The 16,978-nt window shown below is 41.1% G+C and overlaps 1 protein-coding gene across 1 annotated transcript in view; it reads left to right on the top strand.

Annotated features, from left to right (window-relative positions):
- The first annotated feature begins 1,811 nt into the window (after positions 1 to 1,811).
- The window catches only part of LTK (leukocyte receptor tyrosine kinase), a 97,389-nt gene continuing 82,222 nt past the window's right edge, over positions 1,812 to 16,978 (top strand). The window contains exon 1 of the mRNA XM_017742095.1: positions 1,812 to 2,286. Within this exon, the coding sequence (XP_017597584.1) occupies positions 2,244 to 2,286 (43 nt within the window). The 5' untranslated portion in view covers positions 1,812 to 2,243. The remainder of the gene's footprint in view (positions 2,287 to 16,978) is intronic.

The raw sequence follows: 16,978 nt of genomic DNA, 5'->3' as shown, positions 1-16,978 counted from the left end.
GTAATAGTCCCAATTGCTTCCTGACTGACAGTCCAGCTCTCTGATGATGCAGCATTGTCCATTGTTCCTAATTACTTCTTCAGAGGTTTCTTCTGCACTAGCGGTGTTGCTGCGATTCCCTTGTTGTTGTTGGGCTTTTTCTGTGCATGCTCTTGTATGACTTGCACACTGCTGGTGAGTGGTACTTGCTTGTAATTCCTGTCCCCCTTCCAAATGCTGGGCATTGTTCTGACTTCTATTGTTTTCATACTCTGTATATCTTCTTGTGTTTTTCACTGCGCGACATTTGTTTTTTCTGTATCCTGTCCTTTATCTTTAAAATCTTTGATTCCCTAAAATAACAGTATTTGTCTGGTCTGGGTGAAGCTTTACTTGACAGATATCTTGTTGAGGATTAATTATGGACCTTCCCATAGACCAAGGTCTACTTTGCTTAGCCAGGGCTCAACCTCTCAAAAGTGTCTAATGAGGCAGTTGGTCAGAGATTAGTCACCTTATCTCCTGCTTTTACCCTCTGCTTAAAAGCATCACAAGCATCTATCTCTTTTTTATAGAATGCCTCACATTTCTGTAATGAGCCTCGGAATTCATCTCTCTTTGCCAAACTAAATGAAAACCAGTTCCATAACCATGGAAAATACAAATTTCTTTAAAACTGAGTGTTAACAGAAACAGTGTCTGCTGCTGCTACCAGTTCCTTGCAGATACAGATTATTTACATTTCTCTTCATGGGAGGGTTTAGATAAGTATGGAAATTTCCTGAGGTGCCTCTACTTTTTACCTATTGGGAGTAAAAAATTACCTGCTTTGCAACCCCAGAGCCTCAGCCAAGAAATTTATTTATGAAGAGATGGAAAGCTGGCAGCTTTTTTCTTTTTTTTATATCTGATCTTGGTCTATTACTTTGCTTGGGAGACAGTTAATATAATTCAACTAGTAAGCAACAAATAATATCTGTCTTTATTGCTACCATAATTTTGTAATTGATGTGGCCATAGAGGAAAGCCTCAGAATGATGTTTACTTCCAAATCATCCAGGTTGTGTTCAAAAATAAGCCTCTGTAAATCTGATGAAATTAGCAACGTGTTGCTGAACAAAAAGCAAGTTTGTAGATCCAAATACACGATTAAGATACAAAAATAAAGTCTACCCTTGAGAGCTGCATAGATATTGGTGGAAGACTCAGAGAAGGTTAAGTAAATTAATTAAATTTTTTGTCTAATCTGTGAACCACAATTAAATATGGAATGCAGGCTTCTGCTTTGAAAGTGCCAGGCCCACCAGACCTATAAGGGCTTTAGTTCATGTCAGCTCCAAATCCCTCCAGCTCCTACATATTGAATGGTATTGTACTCAAGACTCAGATAATACCTGATAAATTCACAACATCCACAATAAATTATGCTAATTTGGACTAAATCACCCCTAATTCAGGGTAAGAGTATCTACATGGAGAATTAGTCATAAAGAATGCATTCTGATTATAAAAATAAGATCAATTTTAGAATAAACTCCCCACGAAGGAAAGACACACCTGCAAAGCAATTGAAGGCAGAGTGAACTAGTGTAATTGAAATGCTGATGGTCCAGAAGAAAAAGGAGTTTTAATTAAAGTGTTTAAAGAGCGAATGCCTAAGCTCGCAGGTGGAATACCTACACTTTGCTGCGCTACGGGTCCTCACTGTGTGTTTCCAACAGAGGCTGTCCTGCTCTGGATTTAAGTGGTTATAAGTGAAGTTAAGGGAAGAAAGGTATCTAGGTTGTGTAAATAGGTTCAATTTCTCTTTCAGGGCAGTCAGTGAACACACTTCCAGGCCACGGGGATCATCTTAAATACAAGCTGAGTTTAGTCCAGCATGAATCTCGTGTGTGTTATTGAGCCAGCTGCAAGAGAAGACTGAGAGCGGGGAAAAACCCAGTAAGATTAGGAATTCATCTTGTCCTCGTGAGTACTAATGCCTGCAAATTTATAGATGGATATGTTCATGTCTGAAGCAACTGCCTTTTGGATTTGCTGATCGTGCAGAAGCGGTATGCAAAACGGGAGGAGGAGGAGGCAAGGAAGGGAGGGTGGCTCTAGGACCCATACGAGCCTTCCCGAGCAGGAGGTGGGAATTTTCCTCCAAGGCAGCAGGAGCCCAAGCCCGGTCTCAGAGCTCCAGCGGAGCCCGCAGGAAGAGCCTGGCACATCCCCTCCATAGCCGCGCACCCGGGTGGGACCAGCCCGCACCCCGCAGAGCCATGAACCGGCTACCACAGCTGGTGCTGTGGGTCACCGCAGTGGGTAAGGAACTTATTTTTCTTCCCCCTTATCTCCTTATTTTGCAAAGTCCCTCTTCTGCCCAGAGACTCAGACTTATTGCCCCTTCCCTTTTACCTTTAAAACCAGAAAAATGTTCTTTTCAGAACAGTAGGGGGAAAAGGGGAGATGGGGAGTGAAAGTACATGCATGAAACATATATAAAGTGCGTGACATGAGGGAAGATGAATCTTGATGGTTATTGATTGTAAGTAAATTTTGTTCACTGAAATGAATAGGTGATCTGTAGTTTTAGAAAAGCTGCTGCTGTCGAGGCTCTGAGGCTGGATGCAGGCAGTAGTTGTACAAGGGTTCAGCATGAAACTAACAGCTTTACCCTAGGACCATTTTGTTTCTCTGGCTATTGGATTGTTTTCTTTGGGGCTGTTTTAGAGAGGTGGGTGAAAGTAATGCTCCAGGAGTAGAGAAGGTTGCTTACAGGAAAGGGTGTCGTTTGGAGAGGATGCTTTGTTTAAGCAGGGAGATGAGGGACAGAGATAAAGAGAGAAGAAAATATTTGGACTATAAAAGGTGGACTTAGGAGCTCCCACCTGGAAAGTGGTTCTCAGGTTAAGTTTTGAAAGGAATCTTTGTGCTGCTGTTTGTCACTGTCAGCTTTGGTTCTGAAGTACAGCAAAAGAAATGAAGTGACAGTAGGAGAGAAGAGAGATGTTAGGAGGGAAGCTGCAGGAATAGGAGAGAAGTTGGGAGGTGGAAGCATGCATGCAACCAAAGATGGGAGAATAAAGTAGGAGTGGGACACATTTACTATATGTGCACAGTGCCAAGCAAATTAGGAAAGAAAAGCCTCAATCAGGACATGCTGAACTTCTCAGAGATCTGCAGTTACAGTAGTACCACCAGTGTAGATACAGTGACTACAACTTGACCCTTAGACAAGGATCAGGAGACACTTTGTATTTCTCAGTGTAACAGATCATGTAACTTCCACGCAGGAAAGGAGGAAAGGCAAACAGGTTGTTGGCCGCTACAGCTAGCTCTTGCTAGCGCAGTGCATTTCTCTCTCTGACTAAATGATGAACTTGCATATATTTACTTTTATATGAAGACACACTGGGACATTAGTTTCTAAGCAGGTTTCATGATTTAGTTCTATTTACAATTGTATGTTAAGGCATAGCACAGAGTTTTTGATTTCAGGCTATTTCTGGCCTTTTATTTCTATTGGGAGGAAGGAGGTTGTTTTACTTTCAAAGGGTCCCAGGACAAATGTGCCTCATGCTAGCAGAGCTGTATGTCCCTAAAGCCTCAACTTTTATGGCATGTGGTCTCATCAAGAACTGCTAAGTATCTTTCCAGTGTTTTTGGTGGAGTGGCTTTCAACATGCAAGTAAGATTAATGTAAGGAACAATAATTATATTTGCTGTATATCCAAGTCTATGATATGAAGCAGGTCTGTATTAGGAAAGAGATTTAAAAAAGGGTGTGTTACAGAAAGAGTAAGTAAAGAGCTAAATGAAAATAAGCGCACATTTTACAATCTCTCTCCAATCTTCTGCCAAAAATAATCTCAATCACTCAGGGTGAGACTTCAATGCATGAGCATTTAACTGTGTAGCTGCTGTCATAATCTTCACATGGGGGTTCCTTGCCTCACTATGAGGGCTATTATGGTCAGCTCTCAGACTCTATAGTCAATTAATTTAAAAACCACTTGTATTTCCACTGCAGAATTTTTACTGCAGCATATTATTGGAGTGGCTTTACATTTCCCTCTTTATTTGGAAAGCCCAAGGTCCAAGTGATGAGGGATTTGCAGGTCCTATTTTCTCTCTTTTATTTTCCTGGCTGGCATATGAATTTCTAATGAGCTCTGTCATAAAAGGATGATTTCAGAGTTCCCATCCACTGACAATTTTTGGCACATCGAAACACTGGGGGATGTTGTAACTCCTCTTGGTGCAAAAATTAAGACACTATGAGAAAATTCAGGAAGTTGTAGAGAATGACAGTAGGAAAAAACCCTCAGAAAAAGAACCACCAAACCGAAGGTAACAAAACCAGGAAAGGACTCAGGGCACAGGTATGCATTGCATTGTTCAGTGTGAAAGCCACTTCACAGTCATTTGGAGGCTCAGGTTGCACACTAACCTCAGGTCTCAGGAGGTGGTTAGGAATAAGGTGAAAAAAGCTGCCAAATGAATGTCTGGGAGAATTTCCTTTATTTTAAGCACAAGTGTTACTTTGAGCCTTCATATTGGATTCTTTTCTTTTGATTACTTGAGCTTGGTGAGGGCTGGGTAGGTCCGTCCTTTCCTCTTCTGTGAGAAACCAGGCTGTGCTTGGCCACATGTCATACTCTTGCCTTTGATTGTGTAGAGCCAGCTATCTGCAAAATTACAGCAGAACATACATACTGAGCAAACCTCAACCATCCTTCTGAATGTGTGGTCAGGTTTATGTCATTGCTCAGAGTTTAGCTATTGAGTATAACCACAGTCCATGAGATAATATTAGCAGAGGCATTTTGTCAGGATTTCTTTACAGTCCCTTCCAGCACTTGTAGTGCAGATGTCACAGAATAGGGTAACTTACGTTAAATTTCAGCCTGGTGAATAGTTATGGTTTTGGGTTTTGTTGAATCCTTTCTAAGGCAGAGAAGCATAGGAAGCTTGATGGTGGGTTTAGGAGTAAGACAGCCAGCTTTTTGTTTGGGGAATGGTGTATCAGTGTGGCAATGAAGAACCCCCCATTCCTGGACGCTTGCATCTGTCTAACAAACAGTTTTCAGAAGCCCTAAACTTTTTGTGTCTCGCCCTGGGTTTATCTGCCTCTCAGAACTGAGTTGACCTGTTTTGTAGAAGGAGTATTAACTGGCTTAAGTTTAGTCAGTCCACATGAGCATGAAGATATGGAAGTACCTTATTTTGTTGTAAGCCAACTTAAAATAAACCAGTGCCTCTATTTCACTTAGACAAACATTTAGTGCTTTGTGAATCCCTTTGTTGGAGGAGAGCATGTCAAGCATGAAAGGGATGGGACCCTGTCTTCTCTTTTGTCTCTTCATCGAAGAACTTCTCTCTTATTTTCTTCTTCTTGTGCCTATCTCTGCTCAGTTAAAGTAGCACACAGGAGCAGTAGTGGTTTCACTTAAATGGTTCCAACCAGAACAGCATCGAATGATCCTTGAAATTTGTCTTAGGAGTTGTATCCACAGTGCTTTACTGTGCAAATGACAGCATGTCTCCATACACTGTGCCCAGTCCGAATATCCAATTCAAGGCGCTATGGCTGTCACTGAAAGTCAAATATTGGGTGGATGCCTTGAAATGAAAACAAGACAGTTCTTTTTAAGTCATGGACATTACCAAGTTGAGGAGTCTTTGAAATACAGTGGAAAAGGATATGATAAATCTATGGGAATCCCACAGTAAGGGAGCACATGCAGGCAAACACAGGGATTTCTAAACTGCATCAGGAGGGAGGACTAAGTTGCAGGAGGCAGAAATCAGGTAGTGAGCCACCTGTACTTTTACTTTAGAGCTGAAGTCAATGTCTTATGAGCAGCCATAGAAGAAATCCATCTTTCTGTCCATGTCACATAGCTGCACATTTTCTAATTAATCCATAAGATCAAAGTTGGAGAAAAGGATGCCTCACTCCAGTGAAGTTTCAAAAGCATTCCTCTCCCACTCCCTGGAGTACTAAACAGATACACAGGATAGGAGGGTTCCTGTCTTCAGCCTGCTTGTATATGTGAAGCAGTGTATGCTGGCTGTGCTGGTGTGTGGAAGTGCATCTGTGATATCTGTGACAAGAGTGGAGAGAAATTTTCATCTTGAATTAATTTTAGTGAAAACTGCTGATGTGTGACAATAAAGTGAAATGCTTCATAAAGTGGTCTAGGTTTTGAGCTGCTACATTTGGTCATTTGTTTTGTGTGTGCACCAGGTAGTTTGTACTGAGACATTCAAATATATCTACATGTTTTAATTATTTTTTTTTTATTTCACACTTTTGCGCAGAAAAGCCTTGCATTCAGAAATCTGAAATATTTATTTCAAAAGCATAAAACATGATTAGTTATTAAATGTTTCGTTTTGACATGAGCTCTTCTAGTCCAGCACTCCCTGAAGTGTGTTGGTCTGTGCAATTTTATAAAACTTCTGCTCTGGAAGATTTTTAGGTTGACCTGTGACAGGTTTTTGTTTGGTTTGCTTTTTTAAAATCTCTTTGGGCTTGCCAGTAATTTGGAAAATCCTGAATTAAAACTGTCCAGTTATTTTATAATATCACATTCCAATCTGTGCATGGACTTGTGCATGCAGGTGATTGTTCTTAGGCTGATGCTCATTACTCTACATGCAGACAGTGACTGTACTGTTTGTAGCTTGGTATTGGGTCAAGTTTCTCAGAAATAAAAGAAACAAAAGTAACTTTTTGCAAACCTTTAGTAAAAGCAGAAGCACAAAGTGGCTGCTGAAAGGAGAGGCAGGCGAGCTCTTTCCAGAAATATATGGAGAGGAAGGAGCCCACAGGGTTCATAGTTAACTTAAATTGATGGATATCTACGGGAATACAGTTACAGCCATGCAACATCTTGCCTTCTGTATCTGGAGACTTTTATCTGAGACTCTTACGAGTAAGCATGATTCCTGTATTGAATCCTTAAATCAGAGGAGGAAAATAATGACATTAATTATGTTAATTAATTGGATCAGGCTTATAGTCTTTTCCTGCCTCTCAGCATCAGTCCTTCCTCTTACAATTCCTCTTCCTCCCATTCCATTATAATTGCTCCTCTGCTTCTCTCGTCTACTGGCATGTAACAAACCCAGTGCTTTCATGTGGCCCGCTAACAGCATGTCCAAAGATGAAACCCATGGCAGGTAGGAGAGCAGGCTGGCTTGGAAAAGGAGTGAATTGTAGTGTTTGATGAGAGGTGACTTGTAGCTGACAGATGTACTCTGAGTGCGTAGGGAGAACAGCTCCCTTATGAGAGTGCTAACAGACCACAGTGGTGTGTTGTGTGTTGCAGGAGGAACACAGAGAGCCTTTGTTTCAGACTGTGACTTGTTCAGCACCACTAGGTTACAGAGGGTCTGTGCCTGGGGAAGGTCAGCTTCCCGCCTTTTTGTGCTGGATGCACAGGAGGGAAGTCAAGGTGTAGAACCTTTACAATTAAGCAAATGTGGTGTCAGGACCTCTCTGGGCCTCTGCAGTGCTTAAAGGATTACAGCTTCCAGGCAAGCAGCAGGGTGTCACTGAAACATTTTGCTTTCCTCAAGGTGGTGTATCTCCATGTTGTGGCTTCTCCCAGTTGTACCCTACCAGCACAACTGGACCCGTGAGCAGAAATGGAAACAGAGAGAAATGACATAAAAGGAAACAAAGGTGACATTCCAGTCTTCCTCACCTAGAAAAAGCAACTCTGCCATGTGTACTGAGTAAATAAAGAGCTCAGAATTTCAGTGAGATATTCACCCACAGGCCAAATGCTATCTTTTTGGGAGAATTTCAGGTTGATTTTCTATATGTGCTCCCTAAGAAAAAGCTGGCTGTAAAACCATGAAACTTGACACAATTTTCCACTTGTTGGTGAAAAACTTAAGATTTCCAGCTGGCTTTATATTTATTTTAGGCATTTGGACTATGTGATTGTTGTAGGTCCCTTCCAACTGAACTATTCTATTCCCTGTGAAGGTATAAACCTCCCTGACATTAGCACTGATTGAGTTTAAAAACCTATTGTACAACAACCTCATCAGAGTTAGTCAAGAATAAGAGTGAAATATAGAATTATAATATAAAATTAAAAGCTGAAGTCTTTTCAAAAAGCACAGATTTATCCTTGCAACTCAGATGAACTTTTGCCCTGTCTAATGGGAGAACCATGTCTTTTAATAAGACATCACAGATTTTCAGCTAATTGGTATCTGAAATCCCATAAGCTTTGGCTTATCAGCCAAGAATGATGCATTTATTCATGTATTTCAGTTGCTCAGTTAGGTTTTTTTTTTCCCAGTTTGTAGCACAGCATGTGTTTGAGGGCATAAACAGCCGAACTTTCTGGAGTTAGAGCATCCACACCTCTCCTCTGTGTCTATGTTTATGGTGATACATATTTACATATTAAAAATACAGGAGTGATGAAGTAACTGAGAGTGACAGTAGTAAGTGACATGAAAGGATGTGATGGTGTTCTGTTGCACAGAATTAAGTACAGGAGGTGATAAGTATCTATTCCTACCTTGTTCTGGTGAAGAGTTTTGTGCTATTCAGAAGCCAGTAGAAACCCAAACTGGATGTTTTTCTCCTGCCTTGAAGCAGAACTGAGGGTCATGCTGGAAATTCAATGAGAGCTGAACCAGACAGGTTACTGGTTCAGAGTCACAGTCGGCTGGAATCACAATTCCCACATCAGAGGTGCTGTTGGAAGTGCCTGCTTCCATGCAGTCATGCAGGGCTGGTTTGAGTGGCTCTGTGGCTGTGACCAAGACCTTTTTCTATATGCTGAGGGTGAACTCTGCTTGTGCACTTTCCCTTGTAGCTCTGCCTTACAATATCTGCTCTGCTTTCCTGGCCTTAGGAAGGCAGGAGGAAACTGGGGACACACACAGAGGAGAGGAGGTGGCCAAGGCTGGGCGGCAGAGCAGGATGAAGGAATTCTTTTCCAATGGAGGTGAGGAGCCCAGCCAGTGTGGTTTTGGATTACCAAAAGAGGGGTTAGCAGCTGTCAGCCTGAACTCAAGCAACCTCAGGCAAAGCTGAATTCACTCTGGACCAGAACTGAACAATGGCTTTGCTTCACTGGATAATTAATTTGGTGGTTTTGCAGACCCATGTGCCTTGACTAATATTTTAGACAATGCAGGAGCATGGATGATTATGCTTACACACTTCTAATAACTCAGATGTCTTGATTTTTAAAAATTTTCTGGTTTTGTTGTTATATTTAACTGCAGTTTAAATTTTCCAAATATTTGCTCTTTATATTTTTTTTTTCCTACTGAGCTCTGAGTGATTAAAGACCTATTTATTACTTAGGCTTCAGCAAATAGAATCACATAAAAGCATGACTGCTTAAAATTTCCATGGTCTCTAACATGTTTTTAGAGTTTTCTCTGTGGTATTTTGATGTGTACTGTGCTGGAATTCAAATCTCTTTACATGAGTAACACTTTTAAAGTATGTAGTTCACAACAGGAGCATTTTCTGTGTTTATAGTCACTGCAGGAACTCAAATAGTATTTAAAACCTCGGAAGGAAGCTTTCTTTAACCCCATGCAGGCAAACAGTTCAGACTAGAGTTTAGTGAGAAACTGGACTTTATGAATCCTATAAGCCCTGATAGCATAATCATTGCTATTACTAATTTTTTTCAACTTTCCTGAAGTCCCACATGCCTCCTGGCCCTTCAAGATCTATCAGGTTCTTAGAAGAATCTAAACTTTCCCAGAGTTTGACATTGTGTTCGTCAGTCTGTTGCAGTCCTACAGACAAAAGTCAGTAAAATTTGCAAAAAATGAACTTGTGAATTAATTATAAGCAAAACAACGGGAGTAAACCAAGCTGGATTTTATTTAGCTGTGTTAAAAGGGCTTGTGTTCTAGCCGTTCAGGTGGATAGAAAACTGGGAGATGTATGCAGATCTAGCTCTTTTCACCTCATCTAGGGCTGTACTAGATTGGTCTGATGAGACACAAGCATTTAGCCTACCTTCCAAAAGCTATTTTCATTTTTTATTTGCTGAATTTTGGACAGGGCATAAGATTTTTATTTCTTACCTTCATATTTTGATTCCCACACAATTTTTTTCCCTCTTGTACGCCTTCCTGTATATATATGTGTGTGTGTGAAAATTAATGAAAGGAAAAATATGGTGGGTGGGGTTTTTTGCAGATTATTTGGAACTTATTTTAGAACCTGAAAATATGTGGAAAACCCCTTTGCTCTAAACATGTTGTCTTCCCGCAGTGGATGCAGTTATCCAAAACTGTACACTACTCAGGGGCTGCTTTTGATTTTGTATGATAGTACATTAATTGTTTATTTTATATAGTGATTACAGTTTTTCAGGGATCTGTGCAGCATGTGAGTGTACAGGTTATCAGCTTTGGTAAATCTAGCCAGTAGTTGTTTTCAATTGAGTTTCAGAAGAAATTACAATCACTTTTGTACTAAGGTATACATAGGGTAAGATGGAGAAGTTATTTCATTACTGGTAGGAATTGCTTTGTGGCTGCAATAAGAAGGATTGATGAGAAGCAACAGCCCAATTAATACTGTTATTGATATTCTTCCACTGAGAAAGGTGAGGCGTAACTTATATCAAGTTGTTGTGGTTTAATCCCAGCCAGCAATGAAGCCCTATGCAGCCATTCACTCACTCCCCCACCAGTCTGAGTGGGGGGACAATCAGGAGGGCAAAAGTCAGAAAACTCAGGGGTTGGGGTAAAGACAGTTTGATACGGAAAACAAAAGCCGTGCACACAAGCAAAACAAAACAAGGAATTCATGCACTGCTTCCCATAGGCAAAGAGGTGCTCACCCATCTCCAGGAGAGGGGGCCTTATCACATGTAATGGTGACTTGGGAAGACAAACACCATCACTCTGAACATCCCCCTCTTCCTTTTTCTTCCCCACATTTTTTATGCTGATCATGAAGCCACACGGTCTGGAATATCCCTTTGGTCAGTTGGCATCACCTGTCCTGGCTGTGTCTCCTCCCAACCTCCCATGCACCTCCAGTCCCCTCACTGCTGTGGTAGCATGGAAAGCAGAAGAGGCCTCAGCTCTGTGTAAGCTCAGCAATAATAAAAACATCACTATATTGTCATCACTATGTTCAGCACCAATCCAAAACATAGCCCCATACCAGCTGCTGTGAAGAAAATTAACTCTGCCCCAGCCAAAAGCAGCACACAAGTAAATGCAGAATTTCAGAAATAGAAGTGCTGATTCTTCTACTGGTTTCTTTGGGCTCTTGAGACTGAGTGAACATGGAGGTCAACATCCGGGTGATCTGATCTCTCCAGCTTGCGTGCTTGTCTCAAACTCTCTAGGCAACCCCCAACTGGTTGCAGGGTCTCATCTCAGCTTTGTCAGTTGTACTGCAGGGATGCTTTGAAATGATCTAGGTTAAAAGCTTTCTTGCTTTGTACGTAATTTTAATGTTTCAGTTATGATGTGACCTTTTACAGCTTGTGTTAGGTACAACTGAGGGTATGGTGATTGCTGCACAAGGACAAGAAGGGGATCAGTCTCACTGTGGGGCTAAAAGCAAGGCGTGCTGGGGCAGAAGAAATTGTTCTGGGAAACTCTTAGTCTGCTGGGGTTTGTTTTCTGAATCTCTCCCAACAGTCTTGGAAATAAGTATCTTGTGAAACCAGCCTGTAGGATTAGACATCTGAATTCAGACTATGTGAATACAACCTGATCTAACTCAGGGATGGCTGCTTTTCAATCTCTCCAAGGGAGCAAGTGCTCAATGCCAGCCTTGTCAGCTTGGTGTCAGTGAGCTGGTAACTACCTTATGAATTTGTACCACAGTGAAAACACCTACAATCCTGTTTTACTAACTAGAAAAATATTTGGTTTAGCTATCATTTAGTTCTGGTTTTGACAGTTTCTTATTTTTGGAACATGTTAGGTTTTTTGCATTCAGTTAACAAAACTTGTAACAGTTTTAGGGGACAAATTTGGGCTGACAGTCTGAATCCTACCATCGATGCTATGGCACTGAGGAATAAGATATACACCATGATGTTGTGTGCTGTTCAAGTCTCCCCCTAGCCCTTCAGACAAAATAGTCTGTTTTCAACTTTGATCCACGCCATGTACAGAGTGTTGTTAAGAGGAGGTGCTCTTAAACATTTATGGATAGGACTGAAACTGTTCTGAAGGTGGAGAGTGAGGGTTTGCATTTATCATCTTAAAGGAAGACAGTAAAAAAGTTTTGAGCGCAGGCTTAAATTTTATGCACAAAATGTTTCATACTCTCTAGCATACACAGAAGTGCTCCCATGAGCTTTTAAAGAAACATCAGCTACATACAGGAATATTCTTCAGCATGTCCTTTCATCCTTTGTGACACAAATACACAAAGGGGCAAGAAATAAAGCTGGTCAAAGTATCTTTGTGTAATCTTCCTGAGAATGGCAAAGGGAAAAAGTATAGCAAGCACTGTTCTTCTGTTTTTTGTATTCTCTAAGCTCAGGTTTCACAGATAGGGTTAAAAATCATCAAATTAAACATATTTATGAGCCATCTGGTTTCTGAGTCTTTCCAGTTTGTGTTTGCTATCCTGGGTAACTATTAAGTCATTTTTGTTGCTGTAATTTTCATGTCATTACATGGCTCCAGAAACTGCATGTTTAAGAAAAACACTGTAGAGAACTGAATTCAGAGTAGAATTATAAGCACTGGCAGCACTGGAGACATTTGTCATTCTTTCAATCAACCTAACATACTACTAAAAGTAAATGTATAAAATAAATAATTTTTTTCTTTTAGCATGTATTTAAGTTAGGTAATGCAACCTTCCAGCTCTCTTTGCCTACCTTTCTTATAATGTGGCAAGGGGAGTCAGATTTCCTAGGGCTGGTTTTCAGCCACAAGTTTTCCCTATGACTTGGGGAAGACTCCTTAGCCTTGGTGCCTTAATTCTTGTCCTATTTTACCTATTTTATCTCCCTTATTCAGATGTGGTGAGATATAAAACAGTAAATGTTCTAGTTCCTTCAAATAGATCTAGTGCACAGAATTACAGAATTTTTTTTCCTTTCCTTTTTAAAATAAAATATAATTAAGGAGAATCTATAACTCCATTTCACTGGAAATTTGCTTTGAAGAAAAATTTATTCTTTCACATTGAATGTTGAGTTACCAATTAAGTTTTCTTCCAGCATTGGCTTTTCCATTGGTAAAGGGCAAAAAAGTGTTTTCCGTAAAGGTGTATATATGTATTGCTTTTCCATAAAGTATCCTTATTTGCTGCTGAGAAGGCACAACACTGATGAATAGATGTAAAATTCCCTCTTTTTTGTCTGGTGACCTGATTGATATTCTTCCTGCCAGCTTGGTCCTTTGTGACACTGAGTCAATTTTCAGAGTATGGTTTCATCTTAGGAAGAAAGAGAGGAGAGAAGATGGCTGTAATTGCTGGTGTTTGTTTTCTAGGTGCAACCAAATGCTTGTGCTATTTGAAGGAAATGCATTTTGTGAATGCTACTAAAATACACTAATTAGCTTCTCTTTCTCACTCTGCCTTATTTTGACAGAGCAGTGTTCTGAATGTTATTTCCGAAGTCAAATTCAGTTTTATGGGTTTTAGAACCTTTCTGGCTGTTTTGTGTGCTGTGCAAAGCCATTCCCAATTCTCTGCAGCCCTGCTGCCTGCCTTGCTCTTCTGCATGTGGCTTGGTAACTCTTACACACAGTGGATAGGAGTACCTGGCATGGGGAGCTCAGGGAAGGCTGCACTGGCGTCTTTACATCTTGTAAGAAATACACAGCTTATTTCTCTGCTTTTCTTACTTGCACCTGGCATGAGCTTTAAAAGAATGCAGAACAATCACCTCATGCCTCTATGCCTTTACTTTCAAAGCCCAGATTCCCAAATGCATAAAGAGGAAGGAATAAGTGTATGCAAAGAATAAAGCACACACTACTCTGGCTGTGTGTGCTTTGGAGGCAGGTATTACTTACAGGAGCAGAAGATTCTAGCCGTGATGCAAGGAAGACATTTGAAATCTTGGCTGACAAACTGTTTAATACACTGCTTAAACTTGTGCTCACTTTAACATTTCACCTTCTTAGCCTCCTCCAAGTGTTTGTTTGACTGCTTTCCTCTTCTGGAGTCCAGCTGGCATTGAGAGACTCAGCTGTTAGGAAGCACATTTGGGAGTCTCAGCTGGCACTGGCAGACTCCACACGCTACTGGAGTACTTGTTGGCAAAGCTGTGGTCCCTACCTTGGAAGCTGGCAACAATTTCTAGCTGAGGCTGTGAGGAAGATGTCTGAAAGGTGTTTGACTCTAGAGCTGCAAGGTTGTGCTGGGGAGATAATAGGAGGGGATGGTGTTTGTCCACCTTCACTGTCACAGTAACCACACCTTCTTCAGACACACAAGTCTGGGCACTGCTCTGCGTGCCCTCAACATGTGCAGATACAGCAGCGTCCGTGACTGCCTGCAAAGCCAAGCACAGGCCTCCCTGCGCCCTGCATGCTGCAGCCTGCTCCTTCACAAGGTTGTATCAATGAAGCTTGCCTTAGTAATGTTCTGGGAATGGACCTGGCTTCTCATCATTCATCCCTGAGAGTAACTTCAAAACCTAGTCTTCTCTGAGGAGGCTCTGAGCATAGAAGACAGTGAAGCAGATATTCAGTGTCCCAACAACAACTGCTTCTACACAGCCGTCCAAAAATACTGAGATATAAGAGGATATAGTAAGAGATTCTAGCTTGGCTACTTCAGATATGGTTATGACACTATGGCAGGGTACATGGCACTGGTTTTTTTAACACAAGGTGGAATTACTTCCTGTGTGGAGGAACACACAAAGATATAGATGTATACATTTCTTCGCCTCTGTGCATGTGTGTGACTTGATTACGTACGAATGTTGTTAATGTAAATCTATCATTAAGTCACTGTTATAATTATAGTAAATCCTATTGGATAGATTGCTTTATAATTGTTAAATCAGTTAATTATTAAGTGCTGCTAAACCCTTCTGCATCCTTATCTTTTGTGCTTATGTCCTTTGATTCTGATTTGATTTTCCTTTTTATGTTTCATTCATTTGGTAAGTAATAGAGTGAAACTTGCCCCTGAACTCTGTTAAAGTTACAAATTCATATGAAAACCTGCTTTTTGCCAAAACATTTACCTCTGATTCTTTAAACAGCACAAACCATTCATTTGCAACACAGGGCAATGCAAATAAAATCATATAGTTATTTAGGTTGGAAAAGTCCTTTAAGATTGAGTCCAGCTGTTAATCCCGCACTGCTCAGTCCACCACTAAACCACGTCCCCAAGTGCCACATCTACACATCTTTTGAACACTTTTAGGGATGGTGATTCCACCACTTTCCTGGGCAGCCTGTTCCAGTACCTGAACATCCTTTCGGTGAATAAACTTTTCCTAATGTCCAGTCTAAACTTCCCCTGGCACAACTTGAGGACATTTTTTCTTGTCCTGTCACTTGTTATCTGGCAGAAGAGGCCAAACCTCACCTGACTAGAATCTCCTTTCAGGTAGTTGTTGACAGAGATAAGGTCTCCCCTCAGCCTCCTCCAGGCTAAAACCCCAGCTCCTTCAGCCCCTCCTTGTAAGACTTGTACTCCAGACCCTTCACCAATGCCACTGTCCTTCTCTGGACATGCTCCAGCACCTCAACGTCTTTCTTGTAGTGAGATGCTTCAAAATGTGCTTCCAAAAGGATATACTGTCTACTATTGACTGTGCAGTTCCCTCAGAGTGCATATGTTGTGCTTGGTCATACCTTCTCATTACTGTAAATAAAGAGACGTTCATACTCTTCTTGCAAAGAAGCAGTAGCTTTTGTTGACCATGTAGCTGACTTTTGTGGTGATAGGGATTCTTGGAAGTTCTTGGGACGCTTCTGGTATTTACAGGTCATTTGCAACTTCCTGACGCAGACGTGTTGAGGCTTTTTCAGGGGGAGCTAGTACAGAAAGGCTGTTTTGAGATGTGTGATTCTGTGAGAGCTCTGGAATGAGTTCTGTTGAACACTCTCTCCTCCATTGGGATGATATCTAGTGTAGTACCAAGTGGGCAATGAGAACTCTTGACAATCATATACAGAAAAAAACAGTACTACTCAAATATGTATTTGATCTTTTCCTGTGGATGATAATCTGCTAATTACAGTTACAATTTCAGGCTGTTTAGAACGGAAAAGGTAAAATGATAAGCTGGATGGGTAGTCCATGCATGGTCTAAAGGTACAGAAACTGACAGGTGTGCTGTATTTGGTGGGCATGACAAGTCAAGAAACCCATCCTTGGTCTGATAGTGCCTTTCTGGATATCAGAAGAGTGTGCACTGGAATCGTAGGAATTGTGTGGAATTAAAGAGCCTTTCAGGCAATGTCTGTGTTAACTGTTATAAACTACATGTCACTATGAGTAAAGGACTTAAGTCTTTTATAAAGGACTCCATGTTGATATACTGCACTGGGGGCACCGTTCCTTTAGGGACCTGTGATTCAGGCTTTTAATGAGGATGAACAGAAAGAAAACGGTGCAGACTTTTGACCTCATTTTGTTTGTTTTCCTCATTGTGCTGGCTGGTGTCCTGGGAGCAAAGAGCTACGGCTGTCTGCTGTTCTTAGGTTGCTCATTTGGGGACTGAAGAATAGAAATCTCATTTTTCTCCCTTGTATGGACAGGTCTGGACTGACCCTTTGCCAGTGAAGAAACTGTAGCCCCAGGCCAGCAGTAGTCAGACACTTTAGGGTTCTCTAGGGACACTCTACTGGAATATGTAGTATCATTCATAACTCTCTGATAAAGGCCTGGTTAAAGCTGAAGGGAGCTGATGTTCTCCTGCCAATTCCCCTCCTATCACCTCCAGAGACTGAGCGCTCTTCTTGGGATTCCAAAATAACTTAGTGAATCAGAAGATAAGTAGTAGTGAAACAGGTCTGGCCTACAGCACCCACAGTGTTTCATGAATTCACT

Source organism: Corvus brachyrhynchos, unplaced genomic scaffold (genome assembly GCF_000691975.1).
Source record: "Corvus brachyrhynchos isolate BGI_N302 unplaced genomic scaffold, ASM69197v1 scaffold115, whole genome shotgun sequence".
NCBI classification, from domain to species: Eukaryota; Metazoa; Chordata; class Aves; order Passeriformes; family Corvidae; genus Corvus; species Corvus brachyrhynchos.
The sequence above is the reverse complement of the archived record's forward strand: the minus strand, read 5'-3'. Positions and strand labels throughout refer to the sequence as shown.